The sequence below is a fragment of the Electrona antarctica genome (genome assembly GCF_951216825.1).
Source record: "Electrona antarctica genome assembly, chromosome: 12".
NCBI lineage: Eukaryota > Metazoa > Chordata > Actinopteri > Myctophiformes > Myctophidae > Electrona > Electrona antarctica.
The window spans coordinates 24,127,950-24,148,216 of record NC_136793.1 but is presented as its reverse complement, the minus strand read 5'-3'; the positions used below and the strand labels follow the sequence as shown (position 1 = coordinate 24,148,216).

The following is a 20,267-nucleotide window of genomic DNA, read 5'->3' as shown; positions in this document are numbered from 1 at the left end:
TATTATTTATCTCTAGGCCTACATAAAACATACTGTAATTGAAAGTTTGAGTTTTAGACTGGCTAGTATTTATCCTGATGTAACTCCTACCTGTGACAAGTGCAGGAGCGGTGATGCAACTTTGATCCATCAGTATTGGATGTGTCCTAAATTACAACCATTTTGGGGGAATGTGTTCGATACTCTATCCAACATTCTACATCAAAATCTAGACCCAGATCCCTTAGTGGCTCTCCTTGGCACTGCTGGAAGGGATGACCTTCCTCTAACACGCATAGAGTGTCGTATGGTCGACTTTGCCTTGTTGCTCGCTAGGCGTGCCATTCTGCTCAAATGGAAGGATGCTGCCCCGCCCGTGCTCCGTCAGTGGCTTCGTGATATAATGTCCTGTCTCGAGTTGGAGATGTTAAGGTTTTCAATTGCCGGCTCTGAAAAAAGTTTTACAAGACCTGGGGCCCGTTTATGACATTCTACCACAACACACAAACTGCATAGTGTGCCGTGCCTATGCCTCGGCCAACGCCAAACCACAGCGGAAACAAAATCTGCTCTGCTATGAAAAATCTGCATTTTATTTTATTATATTTTTAATTTTTGTAATTATGTATGCATGTATTTTGTGTATGTGTGTATATATATATTTATTTTATTTCCTCCAGACTGTTTTTCCGACTATCCTTGGGATTGTGGGTGGGGGGAGGGTGGGATAGGGGATTGAGTTTTATTTTTATATTTTATATGTCTGTTTAATACTTGCCCCTGGGCTACTGTCAAAAACCTGAATAAAAAGATTTTGAAAAGAAAAGAAAGTTTGAGTTTAATTCTCAATGTTTTTATTACACATATTTTGATTCTGTATTATGTATTATTTAATTTTTATATAAATAAAGCACTATATAACTTTTTTGGTAAGTGCTCTATACATATAGCTTATTATTATTATTATTAATAATAATAATAATAATAATAATAATAATAATAATAATAATAATAATAATAATAAATAGCAGCAATATAGTAATGAATGTGGACATACTTTACTTGGTGAGCTGTATCTGGCAAAGATTCAAGAATCAAAGTTCAAATTAATAAGACAGATATTAATAATAAAAATGATAATGTAATGTAAACATCATATAGCATACAGTTACACAGTAGCTCAGTGGATGGAACAAACATCTCTTCTGTTCCCAGAAGCCCATTCAGGAAGACCTTTATGGCTATCTACTTAATCAGTAGTACCCTTCTAATGGCATCAAATTCAACCCAAAACCCTTCATCTGTAAACAGAACACAGCAAAATACATGTTATCATGAATGAAGAGGTATTGCAAATGCTAAAACAATATCAAAAGATGTCTGGATAACTGGAAGGTATCTGGATTTCACAAAAATAGAAAAGGAGCTTGTTGTTACTAGTAGTTACTCAATGTGTGTGTAGTGAGATTGTTGAGCCAGCAGATAATAAAGGAACTAGTAGCAATCTTAGAAATTACACAGCCAAACTTATCCAGGACTGAGACCGATTCTAAAAACACCATCTAATTCCTGACCTAAGTTTTCTGAATAACTTCAAATATTTATTCAAAAATTACCAAAATGTTATGCTGCTAGTCATGTCAGTTTCTGTTGTGCGACGGGCAGCTGCAACCACCGCCTACTCGTTTCTAACGCTTATTGTGTTACTCTTTGGGAATTTATGCAAATAAAAAGTACACAAACATGTGGACTGGCGCCGTCTACTGACAGTGACGTCAGGACTTCGGTGCTCTATAGTTTAACCCATTTAGGACGGGAACCCCTTTTGGTGTTTTTACCCTTCAGGACGGGAACTCCTTTTGGGGTTCTTGTTGCTATGTACAGTATATACTTTGTTTTTTATATTTAATGTTTCGTGGTTAGTACGAGTCGAGTCACCGCCAGCTGAGCTTACGTCAACGAGGAATCTCAGGAACGCAATGTGTTGACAGCTGGGCGTGACGTATATTAGCAGCGACATTGCTTTCATATGTAGTTTCAAGGCTTTTGCGGCCAAATTAATTCCATTTTCTCCAGAAACTCGCTGTATCAAATATGAATGGACATCATTAACGACGCACAGCCACCCCCCTGACAGAAAGGCCGGGATGATCGGTTTATTTTTTAAACACAGTTCTTATATGAAGCCTATGGTGATTTCAATGCAAATTATAAAATACATGAACCTGTGTACTGGCGCCCTCTACTGAAAGTGACGTCAGACTTCGGTGCTCTATGTCTATGACCCACCTCTGTGACCCGCAAACTACCCTATCATCCTTTTTATTTCCGTGGTAACATCTTCAAACACAGAGGCCATCAGCTCCTTCTTTGACTTGAGGCCATCCAGTAAAACTACAAAAGAGAGATAAATATTATTGGCTGATTTTTCACTATTGAAACTAACTATCACTATCACTTTCATCACTGATGTTGATTTTGTCTGTAATTTTGTTGTAAACAGCAGTTGAACATCTAATATCTGTCATAGTGAGTCATTCATCATAATCTTCCATACCACAATCAATTACATGATTGTGGTATCGGATTCCTCCGAGAAGGGTATCAGCCACAGATACCTCTACTCTACTCACCGATGCCAGACACCATCCCCTCCATCTCCCGCCGGTTCTTCAGGTACATTGGCCACACATGTCCGTCAAAGTAGCCTGGGGGATCTGGAGGTGTGTACACCCTTGAACTGACAAACAGAGAAGGGGGCTGAGCAAACACATTGACATTTAGACTTTGTTTTCCTTGCCATTACCATAAAGAAAACCCTGAACTTCATGTCAAAGCAATCACATTGCATTATGTATATCAATATCTCCTCAATTTGCACCGTCAGTGCGTCCGTCTGTGAACACTACCTAATCTGTGCACAGCCACACACTCCAGAGCAGAACACATGCCACCCTTTTCACATTGTCCTGTTATAGCGCCACCAGGCCATTTTTTGCTAAACACAGTGACATTTCTTGATATTACTCCTACAGATCTTTGTCTAAACTAAACATCACGCAAATCAGTACACTTTGTCTCTATAGTCGTGATCAAGACAGATCTTTCCTCTTTTTCATATTCCATCCTGATTGGCAAAGTTCACACATATGCTGGCACCACAATAACCTACCTGACCTGCATGGCGAAGACCTGTGCTCTGAGGAGCACTTTTTGTAGTTAATGTATTGTATTGTTCTTCTTTCTTAAATCTTTGTTGAGTATTCTAACGGTAATTATAGAAAGTTATTAAAATCATGCCCACCTTCTTCTCTCCTTGCAGACATCATATGGGATTTCCATGAAATATCTTTTGTCCATTACTTCATTCAAAGGCCTGCCAATTAAAATGTAAAATAATTACAATATTAAGTTATAATATAATATTTAAAAATACAGTACAGTAGTTCACAAATACATGTATGATCTGTATGTTAAGACAGAACACTCCTTGATTTACCTGAAGTTAAAAATAAGGAAGCCCTCCACTATGAGCAGGAACACCTTCTCTTCCACTGACGTTGCTGTGTGCTTTTTTTCTGTCTGACCTCGCTGTGCCAGGAATGACGCAGGGTCTCTTAACCATGACTTAACCTCAGTCATCATCTTGTCCATGTGGAGGGCATCAAGTGCTAATCAGATAATAATTCAAATATACAGTACATTAACTGTGGTGATTGTGGAATGAGATTTGTCCAATTTAGTGCAGTAAAATGTTACCATAGATTATGACCTTCTCAAATGGTTTGAAGAGAAAAAGTGAACTGATTTACAGAGCAATTTGTTTGGTGAAAGGTCAGAGAAATGTAGTGTTGATAATATTAATTAATTACTGTATAACATCACCATTACCAGGGCTGGATTAGCACCTCTGAGGGCCCCTGGGCACTGAAGCTCGAAGGGCCTCCCTGCACATGCACGTGCGAACCCACGCGAAGTGCTCACACGCAACACTTTGCCGGTTTTGTGCACATTTTTTTTAGGGCCCCCTGATGCCCAAGGTCCCCTGGGAACGTGCAATGAAAAGGAAGGGATGTCCGCACAAACAGTGTGCGGACATCCCTTCCTTTTCATTGTACGTATATATTTTTGACCAGCACCTGTAGAATTTCTGGAGATGTGCGTGCTTCCTGTTGGATCCTACCCCTGGGAACGTGCCCAATGTCCCCAAATGGTACATCCGGCCCTGACCATTACACTATTAATGTCACGCACCCCCTAGAGGCAAACATTTGTCATGGTGGGGAGTGAGGACATTGCGTCACAATCAGAGTGGCAGTCACACTCAAAAAAGTGAATCAAAACAATAATCAGATTTTTTTAATTAATTAAATTGAATTAAAGAATTGGAAAGAAATTATAAATCATGATATAATAGGCGTGCTGCATTGCACAAATCGTGATTATTGCATATTGTAATATACTGACTGAATGACATGTATAGGCAGATAAAGCAGCCCTACTGTCATATTGCTTGAAGCCGTTGCTGTCCACGGGAACCACAGAATCATCCTAAAGATGAGAGAATCCACAATGGTCATGAGCTCACTTTCTCATCATTATGCCGTACTAGCCTACTTGTCAAGATCAAACCATTTGAGATCACTGCAGTAAAGTTCGAAACTACACATGTAGTACAGTATTGTGGTTTGTGGTGGGAATGGTCTGCTACCTTGAAGAATGCATCCTGTGCAATGATGAAGCTGTTGGGTATTTGCTGGTGTAGACCTCTTGAAAGGGTTGACTTTCCTCCATTAGTCATCCTAGACAGACCACACAGGAAAGTAAACCTGTTAATTATTTGCCTGTTTTTTTTATGGTTTATCTCTTTGTTTTGTAAAGCACGCCAAGAGTAGGGTACCTGCAAGCTTCACTCACCAGAGAGGTGAGATTATCAGCCTACTCACCAAGGATTCCCAAACTTTTCAGGCCATGACCCCCCAGATTATTCATAATTTGAACTGGGAGTCCCCACCCTGACAAGCATGAATTGTAGGCATTACATTTAGATTGACTCAGTTCCACAGATAAATATTGTGAAGCCGAGCTCACAATGCCTCACACTGTGAGGTGTTATGAGCTTGTAGATCAGCTATTTTCACAATGTTTGCCCATTACTTACGTAATATTTGACAATATGGCCAATTTGGTATTAAATAATCAAATAAAAATAAAAATTTGCAGTCACTATAGAAATGTCTGTGCAGATACCCTGTATAATACACTTATACTGTATTTTGGTTTGTTTACTGCATGAGAAAACAATGTTGCATTTGCACATTAAGCTAATCATCTGGGGACCTGGGGGTCAGGTCCCCCCAGTTGGGTTGTGCTTATAACCATGCCCCCGGGCAGGCATAGTTTTACTGAGGTTAGGGTTAAGCAAGGTTAGGTTTAGGTATAGTTTTACTGAGGTTAGGGTTAGGTTTAGGTATAGTTTTACTGAGGTTAGATTTGGCTTGGGGTTAGGTTTAGGCTGTCAATAAAAGTGACAATCACAGCACGTCCTTGCACAACCCAGATAGGGTTTGGAATGTCGCATCAGAACAGCAGGAGTGGAACGTTTGGGAGATTATTTTGTGCTGGTTGGTGGAATTTGTGCAAGAATTTGGTTTGATTGATTGAATACTTGTTTGCAGAAAAGAAGCACAGGGAATTAGGCCGTACAGTTCAATAAGAGCTGCTGCCTCGCCTGCCTGGCTGCTAAGAGGATGTATAACCAAAGAGCACTATGGCTTGCTTCCTCTCTGGGGTCCTTAATATCAATTCATCTGGTGAAATATTTCATATTCCTCACCGTCAGTAGTCAGTCTTGAAAAATAACGAACTGGACATGGGAGAACCACGGAGGTAGCGAAGGATTGACATAATTGGTTGGTGTCCACTATGCACTGGATGTGTAGTTGCCTGTATTATTTCAAATCCTAATATCCTATGATTCCAAATTAAACTAGAAAAAGTGCCTCTCTGGGCACAGGTCTCCACCAGGCCAGGTCAGGTTGTGGCCTCCTGGTGGCGCTATAATAAGCCAATGTGAAAAGGGTGCCATTTCTTCTTGCCTTTGCATTTTGTTCAAAAATGTGTTTCGCAAAGGTCCACATGTTGGTGGCGCTATAATATAACAGGCCAATGTGAAAAGGGTAGGATATATTTCTCAGCCTAGTAGGAAAGTCCGTGAAAGATTTCACGTAAATTGCACGCTGCGTTCATGATTTGAGGCTTTTTGTTCAAAACGGGCCAATCCTGCAAACTTTGAAAGTCAATGTTAGCCAATTAGGATGGAATATGAAATATCGGACAGATCCGTCTTGAGCACACGATTTGCGGGAGTTTTGGACAGAATCTGGAGGAGTAATATCAAAAAATGTGTTTTTACAAAAGTCGGCCTCCTGGTGGCGCTATAAAAGGCCGTTCTGGAAAATTTGGGGCAGAGGTTCATCGTTGGCATCCAGGGAGTGTGTCCAAAATTTGGCACGACCGGTTAACGGATTAGCTGTACACAGACCGACCGACCGACGGACGCACGCACGCACGCACGCACGCACGCACGCACGCACGCACACACACATGGACGGACTCGAGTGCACTGCAAAACATACTCTCTCCCCATGCCTTCGGCCTGGTGGAGACAATAAGTGACCATGCATGCTTTGATGCTTGCAAGCCTTGCATTCTTACCCCCCAATGCCAACAACCAACGTCTTCATTGATCAGCTTAAAGTGGCTTCTGTGTGAAGAGATAGCAAGGTGACAGAGTGAGTCTGAATGACGTTGATAAACAAGTATATATTTGTAACAACACCAGTTTACTAACCTCACACGTTACCAGTTTTCTACTAGCCAAGGGAAGTTGCGACTTGCGACTGTCCTCTGCTGTTCCGCTACTATAGTTTCTCGTGATTCGCTAACATTACTAATGTGATGCAACACGTCACGTCACTGACGTCCGGACCTCCCCCATGTGGTAAATAGAGTAATAATAAACTTTGAACGTTCGAGTTGGTTGGTTGGTTCACGCATCGGCATATCTTTGGGTTCACACCCCACACACAAACACACAGACACACACACACACACACACACACACACACACGCACACAATTCACACACACACACACACACACACACACACACACACACACACACACACACACACACACACACACACACACACACACACACACACACACCCACAATTCACACACACACACACACACACACACACACACACACACACACACACACACACACACACACACACACACACACACACACACACACACACACACACACACATTATGTGTTTTATTATTATTATTATTATTATTACTTAATTACTAATGAATAATTGAATGAAATGAAATGATTACTATATTTACCCAGGGTATCTGGGCTAAGCTCAACACAGACTAGAGTCGAATACTAAAGTAGAAAAGTAGTATTCTAGTAATCTACTTAATAGCCTAACTAGAATAGAATAGAATAGAATAGACAGTACATCATTAGATTCAATGGCTCTGGAGGAGAGACAGTTGTGACAGTTTCCCTTGCGCATGCGTACCACACCTTTCCGCGTAGCCTCTGTTGACTAGAGTAACTTCCTCATTGGGACTGGGAGAGCCTTCTTGGCCGAGCGACGTTTCTCTGTAGAATAACTTGCATTTTGCGACTCGCATCATGTCCAAACCTCCTCCGAAGCCGGCCAAGCCAGGTAAGGATAGAATTACGATACTTTGTGATGGATTTCTCCCTTTTTACAATGGTCCCTACTCCCTGCTGAGTGCGGCGGTGAACACACCTTGGCAGCCAATATCAAAGCTGATGGATTGGGAGGGTGGCAGTCGGTGCGAACTTTTGACACATTTCAGTCGATAGTCTGTACGAGTTTGATCATCCTGTAGTCGATATACTACAGAAGCTGTCTGGTTGTTCACTTTAGTTCCCGATGCAGTTCATAAATGCAGCAACGTTGTTTATTATAGCAAGCAACCAGAAATCCACTAGTTTCATTTCAGCCAAAGGCCTCCTCACCGACCGACTTCCCCCTTAACCATCATCCATGCAGAGAAACTGCAGGTCGATGGAGAGGGACAAATGCTAAAAGTGCTGATTAATCAATATGGTTTGCAGTGGCATCATTCTAGCCGCAATTTGCAACTCTAGATTTTTTTATAATGGGATGAATCTAGAGTTGCAATACCCTCCATTGACTCCCCACTCATCCAATTTGGTTTGCGATCTGCTTGTCTTAAACGACGTTAAACTCACCAACATTGCAGCTGTAGTCCAAGCTTGAATTGTCCTCTTTCAATCTGCCGAGCTTATTTTTCATAAAAATCCACCGTAGACATGTTATGAGCTACTTTCTGTCAAGAAATTCTGTGCAGGTGATTCTTTTTCTAAGTGCTGGAGTTTGGAAGCACTCGTCGTATGTCACTGAACGGCCCTGCGTACCACCTGTTTCGAATTTGCACATAATACAGGAGGCAGCAGCGCGACCCGTTAACAAAAACGAGTGCTTCCAAGAATCACCTGCAGAGGATGTCTTGACAGAAAGTAGCTCATAACATCTCTACGGTGGATTTTTATGAAAAACAAGCTCGGCAGATTGAAAGAGGATAATTCCAGCTTGGACTACAGCTGCAATGTTGGTGAGTTTAACGTTGTTTAAGACAAGCAGATCGCAAACCAAATTGGATGAGTGGGGAGTCAATGGAGGGTATTGCAACTCTAGATTCATCCCATTATTAAAAAATCACACCCGTGTGAACTGAGTGGTGTAAGGTCTTATATAGACAACTGTGGTCTGACGTAATGTCTGACGTAATGAAATCACACCCGTGTGAACTGGGTGACCATAGCAACCATGCTCATTTTCTGGTACGAACAGACACGTAAACTAACAAAGCCAGTTGTAGGAGTGGTTTACACCACTCAAAAATCTAGCGTTGCAAATTGCGGCTAGCATCATTCGTGCTTCCTGGGAGCTGATCATGTCATGCTCCCTGTACCCCCCTTCTTGATGTATATTAGAAAGTAAATTATAATGAGCAGCAGGTTTGCCTCAGCAGATTCTTCATCATATTTTGTGTACTAACTGGCAAATTATATGGCCACGATGGAAGTTAATTGGCATCTCAGTTTTGCACGTTTGCTTTTTTTATTCAGCCTTTCATCGCTATTTAAGAAATCATCAATAATTGCAAAGACCCTCTTACTTGGTGATGTTAGGAGGTGTGCATGTTCATTCATTTCCCTACTTTTTGACAGATGGCTGCCTGATGTAGGGTGGAGTGAGAGAAGGGGGAGCGCGGCTAACTTTTAGTCTCGATTTGATGTTTCACTCACTGGAATATGCTCTTGCTTGCTTATTGAGATATTTCAGAGATGTTCAGGCAACAGGTGAAGAGGTGCAAAGGAAAAGCAAAAATGTAACAAGAGTAGACATGACACATTCCTTTTTAATACGGGTTTATCACCCCAAATTATGCAAACTTTAGCAGCCCCCTTTGAAATGGGCTACCCTGTCTTGCTTAGACCCCTTTAACACAGGCTTGTACACACTTAAACGCATGCACATTGCACAATGCACATACACACATTCAACACTGGATATCTTGGTTTGAATTTGAATAAATTGACTGATGTAGCTTACTGTAGGTGTAATACAGTAACAACCTTTTTACAGGCTGGTCTCTGGAAAATCGTTATGAGGCTTATGGCATGCATATACAAATCTAAGCTGGAACAGGTCTCTAAACAGTGAACAATAAGCCACACCCACTGGCCACTGGTAAGGATTCTGGGAAAGATTGAGCCTAAAGCTCTAAACCAATTATTTATTGGTCCAAGGCTGCAGAATAAGGCACCAGGATTGAACCGGTTCTGTTTTTCCCCTGCCTAATATTGAACCAGTTTCCACTGAAAATGGAAAAGAAAAAGGGTTCAGAACCCTAAAAGTTGGTTCGGAACTAGAACCAAACTAGAAAAAGTGCCCCTCGGGGCACAGGTCTCCACCAGGGCAGGTCAGGTTGTGGCCTCCTGGTGGCGCTATAATAGGCCAATGTGAAAAGGGTGCCATTTCTTCATACGCCTTTGATGGCAATTGGATGATTTGAGGCATTTTGTTCCAAAAATGTGTTTTGCAAAAATCAACCTGTTGGTGGCGCTATAACAGGCCAATGTGAAAAGGGTGGGATATATTCCTCAGCCTAGTAAGAAAATGTGTGAAAGATTTCACGTAAATTGCATGCTGCGTTCATGATTGGAGGCAATCTTGCAAACTGTGAAAGCCAATTATAGCCAATTAGGATGGAATATGAAATATCGGACAGATCCGACTTGAGCACATGACCATAGAGATACTGTGTAACGATTTGTGAGATTTTTGGACAGAATCTGGAGGAGTAATATCAAAAAAATGTGTTTTACAAAAGTCGGCCTCCTGGTGGCGCTATAAAAGGCAGATGCGGAAAATGCAGGTCAAAGGTTTGTCCTTGGCCTCTAGGGAGTGTGCATGCAACGTTTCATGCAGATCGGTGCAGTTTCAGGTAAAAAATGTGAAAAGCTGCCTCATGGTGGCGCTATAACAGGCCGTTCTGGAAAAGGTGGGGCAGAGGTTCATCGTTGGCATCCAGGGAGTGTGTGTGCAAAGTTTGGCATCGACCGGGTTAACGGTGCCGGAGATTAGCTCGTAACAGACGGACGGACGGACGGACACACACACACACGGAGTGCAAAACATACTCTCTCCCCATGCCTTCGGCCTGGTGGAGACAAAAATGGCCACCGGTTCCGTGAAATCACCATGGTTCCAAGAATCTAGAACGGAACCAGTTCTTGAACCAAAGTTCTTTTGGTGGAAATGGGGCCTACGAGAGGCAGGCCTTAGATAGTGATGTTGTAGACAAATTGGGGTTTTGGGTTGAAGGTCAAGCAGCAATCTCTGGGACCAAAAATAGTGCTGTTGGAAAGCGTTCTGAAATATGAATGCATGGGGGGAAAATAACTCAAAGTCAAATCCAGAAGCCATATATGCAAAGAAAATACACAACGTACACCGCAGCCTCTTGGGATTCACCTTGTCCTGTATAGATGGGCAGGGAAAGAACATGAGCATTTAAAATGCTGGGCTAGTCAGCACAGGCCTCTGTGTGTTGAGAATTACAGGACTAGGCCTGTCGAGTAGCCTCGCTGGGCTGGCTGTGTTGAACAGAGCCAGGCTTGTCTAGTGGCTTAGCCGCTTTAGAAACGGCCTCTTCATTCTGGAACACTGGGGGAGTCTGTTGGATACAATAATTTAGTAACGGGTTGCTAAGTAAGGCCAAAATTGAAGATTTAGTGAGCTACAGTTTTTAGACCAAATGTCCAACATACAGTAGAATAGATAGATAAAAAAATCAGCAAGAAGCACTAGCCTTGTTATTATTACAGTCTAGGCTAGCTTACAAATATATAGGCTTCATCGACTGCAACTAGAAACGGTAAAGCCTGAAATGTAATTGCTTTGTACGAGTAGTGATTGAACAAGATTTAGGCTTGTGTAGATGTTTAACTGACAAGTTGGCACTAATGTGGCATGGGGCTGTTGTTCATTATGGTAAATTCATCTGCTTGACCCATACACCCTTACATACAGTACAGTACCGCAGTACAGTACATGACAGTGAATCGATACAATTTAAGGACTTTTACACCTTTTTAATATATCAAAAAAGAAAAAGACCACGACTCGATCAAAAGTAAACTACAAACTATACTATAAACACTGGTCAAAGTCAAACATTGGGCAAATAATATAAGAAAGAGGCAAATATTGTGAAAATAGCCGATCTACAAGCTCACAGTGCCTCACAAGACAGATAAACACGTTAAGTTAAATTTATCTGTGGAAACTCCTGCATTCCAAGTGCTTGTAAGGGTGGGGGTTCCCCAGTGCAGTGTGTGGGGGGGCTGGAAGTGGCACAGCCTGAAAAGGTTGAAAACCACTGCAGTACAGTGACAGTCATCTATGTTTTGCAGAAAATAGCCGACTTTTTACAAATCCAGAGTACTTTTCCCTATATGCACACACACACACACACACACACACACACACACACACACAGTCACACAGTCACACACACACAGACACACACTCAAATTATATTAGGCCTACTCGCTTCAAGGCACTTGTAAATATGTATGGTCTGTAGGAGAAAAACTAATGGATAAAAGAGGGATTCTTTAAGTGCTTCTCCTCAGCCACAACCACTCAGGTGGCATTCCATGGTAGCGCAACTTCGGCCGATGGGGATCCCATTTAAAACATAGGCAGCTTGCTGTGGTTCGTTACTAACAGAAATGTGCATGCATAGGGGGTGAATGGCTGCCAATGTACTGAATGTAGGCTATATTTTGTTGTTTTTCTTGTTTTTTAGCCCACATTTTTCAGAAGCTAGACTGGGCAAGATCTCAATTGACTGGGCCTGTGCCCGAGTCCCTACGCTTGTGCTGTGCTACATTCTCATTATTCTACATTTTCATTACATTACTAGTCTTGTTTGCTTTTGCTACTCCATGTGGTTGTGAAATCTGGCAATTTTTGTGGCAATGACACAAAAATATTAGCGGAGCCCTATTCCATCAATTTCTTTTTCGATTAATTGACTAATCAAGAATACGGCTTAAAATCTATTTATTTTTAATATTTTAGCAAATTATTAGTATTTATTCGCATATACTGAATAGAGGGTATGCGAGGTGGCAAATCAAGTGGCAAAGTGAGCTTAATGTTGTTTAAAGTCGTTTAATGCAATCAGATAGGACCTTTCTGTTTGGATCATGGGCTGTCAAGGCCAGAAAGTAGTTTTTTTTGTAACTTAGTAGTAGGCTTTCCTGCATAACTTCCGGGTATGATGATGTCACACGCATAACCTCTATATGTGTCCGTCCGTCCACGTACACTACAGCTAATCTCCGGCACTGTTTGCCCGGCCGATGCCAAACTGCACACACACTCCCTGGATGCCAACGACTAACCTCTGCCCCAAATTCTTCAGAACGGCTTGTTATAGCGCCACCATGAGGCAGTGTTTTTGCTTAACACATTTCATTACATTACTAGTCTAGTACACATTTTATCCATACATCACGCAAATCAGTATAGCACTATCTCTATAGTCATGTGATCAACACGGATCTGTCCCATTTCCCATATTCCATCCCGATTGGCTAAGATTGCCTTCCAAAGCTTGCAGGATTGGTCCGTTACTCCGTTTGGAACAAAATGCCACAAATCATGAACACAGCGTGCGATTTCCGTGAAATTATACACGCACATTCCTACTAGGCAGAGGACGAAATCCCACTAAACATTTTTCAAATCAGCCTCATGGTGGCGCTATAACAGGCCATTTTACGATTTTTGCTTATGACATACCAAAGTTAGGCATATTTTTATTATCAAGTTAGTTCAATTAAGACTAACTGACATGTTTTTTTTTCTAGGTCAGGTCAAGGTGTTTCGAGCTTGTTTCACTTTTGATCCTAGAACGGTAAGATTTGTTTGTCATTTAGATTTTTTTAAATCAACTGATAGTTTATATTGTTTTAGTTATTCATTAATACAATTGGTGAAATCCAAACTGTACATAAATGTACAAATGTACCCACAAATCCTTGCAACAGTTGGCACTCCCATTTTTCTGTTTGACCAAACTTTATTTTTGGTTCCTCAGCCAGACGAGCTGTACTTTGAAGAAGGAGACATCTTGTACATTTCTGACACCGTAAGTCAGACATCCATCAGAGATCATTTAGCCATAGTATAGCCATACTATGTCTAAGGCAGGGTCACATGCTGAGAATAACACATCTGCAGTGCAAGGTCACAATGCATGTAGATGCCATTTTTGTCACGTAACACCATTGTTCGACAGTTTATAAATTCAGCATTCCCCTTCATGTTCTGTCTCATTGCTATGTCATATTTATTTCTGTTTCTCTGCAGTCTAAGTCTTACTTTCTCTTCTTCATGTCTTTCTTTCCTATTGTGTCCACCATGGCATGCATATTTCAGCTTCTGTTACTCTTCATTGCTGGTTCCCACAATCTTTCAGTGTGTAAGAAACAATAGCACTGTATAGTCTGTATGATGTCACTGCCTGTCTGCCCTCCTTAGAGTGACAGTAATTGGTGGAAGGGAACATGCAGAGGAAGGACGGGACTAATCCCTAGTAACTACGGTTAGTAGATAACGTTAATAACTTAAGATCGTTTTGAACATCATCACGTTGGTCTATTTCAGTTAACAACATTAATCTTGGCATCACTATTTTTTACTCCTCCAAAGAGCCCCTTGTTTAATTTGATTGTGCTTCCACATCCACTCGTGTGACTAGTGAGGCGCTCCTTAATAACAATCTGGGGTCCTTCACAAACTCTTATGTTTTTTCATTGACCTCTCTCTCTCCTACAGTGGCTGAACAGGCGGAGTCCATTGACAACCCAATGCATGAGGCAGCCAAACGAGGTGAGCTGACTTTCTCCAGACTTGCATGTTTCAGTCGTAGAGGCACCACGACATTTGCATTTTAACAAGTCTCTTTTTTTCCTACTTTGTTTTTTCGTGTGTGTGTGCGTGTGTGCGTGCATGTGTGTTTTCAGGCAACCTCAGTTGGCTGAGGGAGTGTTTAGAGATGAAGGTGGGAATCAATGGATTGGATAAGGCTGGAAACACTGCCCTCTACTGGGCCTGCCATGGGGGACATAAAGGTAATGAACCACTGTGACCACATAATAGGGGAAGACTCAATTAAATATGCAGATAGGATGGAAAAGTTACTTCTTTGAAGCATTATTGAAGTTGATCTTAAGGTGGTTGCACACTGGGATGTGTTTTTCGGAAAACCGACGGAAAAACACTGCTAAAAATCTGAAAACGCGTCCAGTGTGCAGGGACCTTTAGTATCAGAATATACCCAGCATGTTCAGAATGAAATAATTAGACCTATTATAGTTATACTGTAGGATGTAACTGTGTCAAACTAGGAGTTTTTAATATCCAACACAACTAGGTAGTCCTGTTGCGTTGGAGCATAAATATGTGAATAATTAACTGAATTACTAAATGAATAAAGCCGTTATTGACGGAGAGCAAATTAACTGTAGATGAGGCGAGCACAACTTGGAAACAGAAACTTGTAACTTATGACTGATTCATCACCATTCCTTTCCTACATCATATTTATGCCAATACATGCCATTAAGTAAATTGTTTCTTGTTTGTTACTGTGATAGATGTGGTGGAGCTGTTACTGGGCCAATCCAATGTGGAGCTCAACCAACAGGTTAGAACCAGTTAAGACAAACATAATTCTATATGTGTTTTTAACCACGTTGTGGTGTCTCTAATTTGTCACACACTTTTAGATGGCTGTGAATACAAGTGTGCCTTGTACCTTTGAGTTGCCCTTTGGTATGCCTGTCACAAAAAGTTGTATATCTTAATGGATAATAATGACAAGGCGGACATCTTTATGCAGCGTTCTTGATAAGAAAATGAACCTAATAAACCTTACATGCCATGACTTGGGTTACAGCAGATCTCAACTGTAAATGAGCATTACACTTGATAGCTTACAGTTTAGCATGGCTGCATCCCAGGGGTGCAGCTAGAATTCCTGGTTCTACTATTAATAACAGCTGACAAAAAAGCAGGTGCACTGCACAGATAAAAACCCTTTCCTGATTGATTAGGAGTACTTTATTTTTGAGTACTAGCATTAGGGATGGGTCCGATTAATCGATAATCGTTAATAGGACCTGAAATCGATTATGAAAATGAATAATCGATATATATATATATATATATATATATATATATATATATATATATATTATATATATATACTGTATATAATATATATATATTTTTAAATGAAAATGAAAATCTGTTGGAAAGGCAATTGTCATCCAAACAGGACAGGGCTATAGGGCCTACCAACCGGACAGTGTTGTGGAGCTGCTGGGCTTGCTGCTTCACCATGCCTAATTTGCATTGACACTGATCTCCTTTCCCCAATAAATCCAAAAATAGTGTGGATATTTCCACAGCCATAAAAGGATAAACTCTTCGTCTTCTCTCAATCTGTCATTTCGCACAGGGAATGTAAACATGAAGCCGTGTGTCACACCTAAAGTGGTGACCTATTGAATCCGGAGACTGCAAAGCATATGGGTCACTTTGTGTAACACTGTGACGCAATGGTGTTGCTTGCAGCCTTCACTTCTCCGTTGACCGATCTCATTCATACAGGAAACAGCGCAAATGCGTCAAATGGATTCTTTTTCCTTTGTGGCAACAGAAAAATCGGGAACAAAAGCAAGGGCTCGCAACTCACTTTGTTATGCTCCAGGTAAATTTATTCACAATCACAGCAGGCAGGACATACAACGTTTCCCGTATTGGTCTTTCTCAAGTATAAATGAGATAACATGAAATGATTCATTTCATACAGAGTGTGGACAAAAGAGCCATCAGCCCCATCTGGTGTTGTGGGGTGGCTCCAACAATTTCAAGTGATTAGAAACATGATTGACAAACATTTCTTCACATTATCAAAGTTAGTGCACAAATATACATGATTATTTTTTATATCAATATGATTTTAGTAAGTGTATGAAAGTAGAAAAATAGGAAAGTTTTAAAAAAGACCACCCGGGGACCCCCACACGGTAATTTCTCGACCGTTTCGGACGCGGGGCGGCTCGCTGGAACCGGGCCGGCACACTGGTCGCATTCCTGCGGGTCTGGAAGTTCCAGGGACCCCCCCCGGGGACCCGAACATGGAGTTGCACCACTTCACATGGGTGTGATTTTTACTCTATATTCACCTGTATGTAACAGGTAAAATTGTCCATGTATGTATTCAGACAATCACACATGACTGCCGCATTCCAAAGACTGTGACATGCAGAACATTACCGTATAACAGAGAGCCAACTGCCATTGGCTCATTGAGAGCACAACACAGCCCTCGCTACCTCTGTGTGCCTCCCTAATGCCTCCCTAGTCGCTACCACTTATGACTCTGAGAAAGATTGAAACGTCAGTCATTTCTTACTAGCACCTGAATAAAAAGCTTTAACTGTCCCAGCTGCTCCAGTGTCTAACTGTCTATCCCTTATTCTGCAACTGTTCTCCCTGCTCCTGCGATGCACCGGATTAGCCATATTAGGCTGTAACGTGCTGGGAGTATTTTATATTGCTAATATATTATATTTATTTTATATACAGTATAATATTCTGCAGAGACCATGCCTAGCAGTCATTAAAAACAACCACCAATTATTAGTCAATTGCATTGTGCCTGCCCCTTAATGTTGCTTAGAAAGTCAGTTCTTTGCAAAGTTGCTATATGCTCATAATATAGGAACAATGTGGCTTAGAAAGACAGCCCATTGCAAAGTTGTACAAAGGTGACAACTGACAAGCAGCAAAATTCTTGATAAATATACAGGGGTGTTTATTTCCTTCAGCGCATACTTTACATTTAGTATTTCTGTCATTGACTCGCATGACACCGTCTCTGTACTGTAGTTATTTTGCATATTCCAGGCATGTTTACCACCACAGGTTAAGGCAGTGGCTTTGGTGGTGAATATCTAGGGAATTTAGAAAATGAGACCCACTAAATTCCCTGATATTCCATGACTTTTGTAAATTATGTGACATTCCAGTTTCACTGAGGCTCATTTTTCATTGTAATGGTGATAATGAGGATGATTCATGCAAATGTTAAATATGTTGTCGTTTCAGAATAAACTTGGAGACACTGTTCTGCATGCTGCTGCCTGGAAGGGATACTCTGACATAGTAGAGATGTTGCTGAATAAGAGTGAGTATACCTTTTCACAGCTTCATTATATATTTTAGTACACCAATGTGCATGTACCACTTTCAGAACCCTGTGTTCTGTATCTTTCAACAGCACAATAGCTCCCAGGTATACAGTGTTAAATCTGTGTGTTTCAGATGCAAGGACAGACATTAAGAACAACGAGAAGAAGCTAGCTCTTGAGATGGCCACCAACGCCCAGTGTGCCTCACTTCTCAAAAGGAAACAAGGGAGCAGTAAGTCACAGCCAGCAGCAGGTGGCAGCCTTGCATCCTTCACTAACGAGATTAACACACACACACACAGTCTGCATGGGCAGACTTTAGCAGACAGAAGAAGCTGTGTTTTACGTAATTTCCGAGTTTTTAGACAGCTGGTGGATGGAAAAGAAGCTCCACCCCCGCGGCTGACTGCCATGGCGGACAGATTCCCGGAAACGCTCTCCTCCGCGGCAGTCAGCCGCGGGGGTGGAGCTTCTTTTCCATCCACCAGCTGTCTAAAAACTCGGAAATGACGTAAAATACAGCTTCTTCTGTCCGTGCATGGAATCTAAAGTGTGCTTAGGCCCACACACACACACACACACACACACACACACACACAGAGACTTTGTTTTGAATTTGTGTTTTTCTGTGTTCCAGACATCACCCGATCCCACAGCAACGCAGAGGAGTACCTGGATGATGAGGATTCAGACTGAGCTGAGTCATGTTGAAATGTTACCACTGTCATCCGTTCAGTTCAGGGAGCTCAAGAGCATGTCGTTTTGTTACAAATCTAGAATGGAATTCTCATCTGAGTTTGGATTTTGATTTCCATTCTAGCTCTAATCTGCTCAGTCATCAGGCCTCTGCCCCACATCGATGTGAATTTCACAAGCATTTAATTAGTGCCTTTTTCTTTATTATATAATTGTCTTCAAAGCCAAGTGCATTTTCACATACAAGGATCTTTCCCCAGAGCACAAATTGCACACCGTGGGCAGAGGGATGGAAATGGGGGTGTTTGTGGATGTTATAGCAGTGGGAGGAGGAATATCATTTGGAGACATGCATTCCAACAGTATGTTTTTTTTTTTTATGTTTTACCCTATTTAGACAGGGAAAAATGGTTTGATTAAGTATAAATGGGGCACCAATATAATGCATAAGATTCCATTCCTTCATGGTTGTATTTGGTTTTGGGGCATAAGATATACAGAATCTTCATATATTAATGTACATGGGAATTTTAAAAGCAACATGTTTGTAAATCAGATCTCAGGACATTGCATAGAATAGATGAAAGAATAATTGGGACGGATCACGGATTATAATCAAAGTAATATATTTAACACCCCTCTCATTTGGGATGTGCTATGGGAACCGATGGGGACCTGTGCTCCCCATGGGAACCGATGGGGACCTGTGCTCTGCTTTGTCTGCTTGCATGTAGATATGATTGCAATCAATTAGAGATCATATCTTGTGGGCACGAGACTAATTTAAGACTGTATGTACTGTGTGCTTGCTAATGTCTAACATAAAAAATACTCCATTAGAATAGTGTATTATTGATCATGGTTAAAACATCTTTTAAATTGGACATTGGGAGATGTGCCCAGGTAAAAAAATATATATTGTGGGTTGATTTACATTCCGGGAGTTTTTTTCTGTTTCTATTTATCAATGATCGCTGCTTTCTAAACCACATGTCACTAAAGCTTCCATTGTACAGTGTGGTTAAGGATTGAATGGGCCTACTGTTCTTTTCAGTATATTTGTGTGAATGTGAGGAATGTTGTGTTCTGACCCTAATGAGTTTGTTTTGTTCTACATTTCTATCCAAGTGCTGTATCTGTTTAAAACTATGCAATAAAACGATTTTCCTAAATGTCTCTGTACAGCTGAATCATGGATACTAATGGAATTTATAATACACCAAATGCCATTTTATTGCGTAATGTTCAGGGCTGAGGGCTGCCAACACATCTTCTGCAGGAGTCTCCTGCATTTTGACCACATCTACAGGACCCCTGCATTGTCATTTCTCCTGGATTTGGTATCACTCAAAATTCACCAGAACACAGGAACTTACATCTGGAGGGCGTCTGACTCTGGGGCCTGGCAATGCATGCAATCATACAGAGATGTTCACTTATGAATGGTTTGTTATTAAAGATGGCAGATGGGTCTTGCATTGCTTCAGTCATCAAATACATTTCTGTAGACCTACTTTTTGCGTTTTAATGGCTGAAACTACCCATAATTTTCCAATGCTAGTAAAGCAAGCCTGATAAAGCATCAAACTCCCAAAATTCACCAGAACACACGAAATTACATCTACTCGAGGTTCAAAGGTTGTACTTTATTTTTTACATCTTGTGTACAG

General features: G+C 41.2%; 2 protein-coding genes across 2 annotated transcripts; one reads left to right on the top strand and one right to left on the bottom strand.

The window, feature by feature from the left end:
• Positions 1–2,246: 2,246 nt before the first annotated feature.
• nmrk1 (nicotinamide riboside kinase 1) lies at positions 2,247–6,887 on the bottom strand. Its single transcript, XM_079516187.1, has 8 exons — positions 6,833–6,887; positions 6,697–6,745; positions 4,691–4,781; positions 4,482–4,530; positions 3,479–3,650; positions 3,284–3,355; positions 2,613–2,719; positions 2,247–2,373 (listed from the first exon to the last, which is right to left on the bottom strand). Exons 2-8 carry the CDS (start codon positions 6,723–6,725, stop codon positions 2,285–2,287), a joined length of 609 nt encoding a protein of 202 aa, XP_079372313.1. The 5' UTR covers positions 6,726–6,745; positions 6,833–6,887; the 3' UTR covers positions 2,247–2,284.
• A 649-nt stretch (positions 6,888–7,536) lies between these two features.
• On the top strand, positions 7,537–19,769 carry ostf1 (osteoclast stimulating factor 1). Its single transcript, XM_079516074.1, has 10 exons — positions 7,537–7,729; positions 13,507–13,553; positions 13,737–13,787; positions 14,180–14,243; positions 14,477–14,530; positions 14,665–14,772; positions 15,298–15,347; positions 17,819–17,897; positions 18,035–18,133; positions 18,539–19,769. Exons 1-10 carry the CDS (start codon positions 7,696–7,698, stop codon positions 18,595–18,597), a joined length of 645 nt encoding a protein of 214 aa, XP_079372200.1. The 5' UTR covers positions 7,537–7,695; the 3' UTR covers positions 18,598–19,769.
• Positions 19,770–20,267: the final 498 nt, after the last annotated feature.

Bases quoted from the DNA above. Each gene is read 5' to 3' on its own strand.
- nmrk1 (XM_079516187.1), bottom strand. From the start codon at position 6,725: ATGAAGACGTTGGTTGTTGGCATTGGGGG. The intron at 4,531-4,690 runs GTAGCAGACCAT...TCTCATCTTTAG, and splicing joins CACAGGATGCATTCTTCAAG to GATGATTCTGTGGTTCCCGT. The intron at 3,651-4,481 runs GTAGGGCTGCTT...TTATCTGATTAG, and splicing joins CGGCTTCAAGCAATATGACA to CACTTGATGCCCTCCACATG.
- ostf1 (XM_079516074.1), top strand. From the start codon at position 7,696: ATGTCCAAACCTCCTCCGAAGCCGGCCAAGCCAG. The intron at 13,554-13,736 runs GTAAGATTTGTT...TTGGTTCCTCAG, and splicing joins TCACTTTTGATCCTAGAACG to CCAGACGAGCTGTACTTTGA. The intron at 17,898-18,034 runs GTGAGTATACCT...TGTGTGTTTCAG, and splicing joins AGAGATGTTGCTGAATAAGA to ATGCAAGGACAGACATTAAG.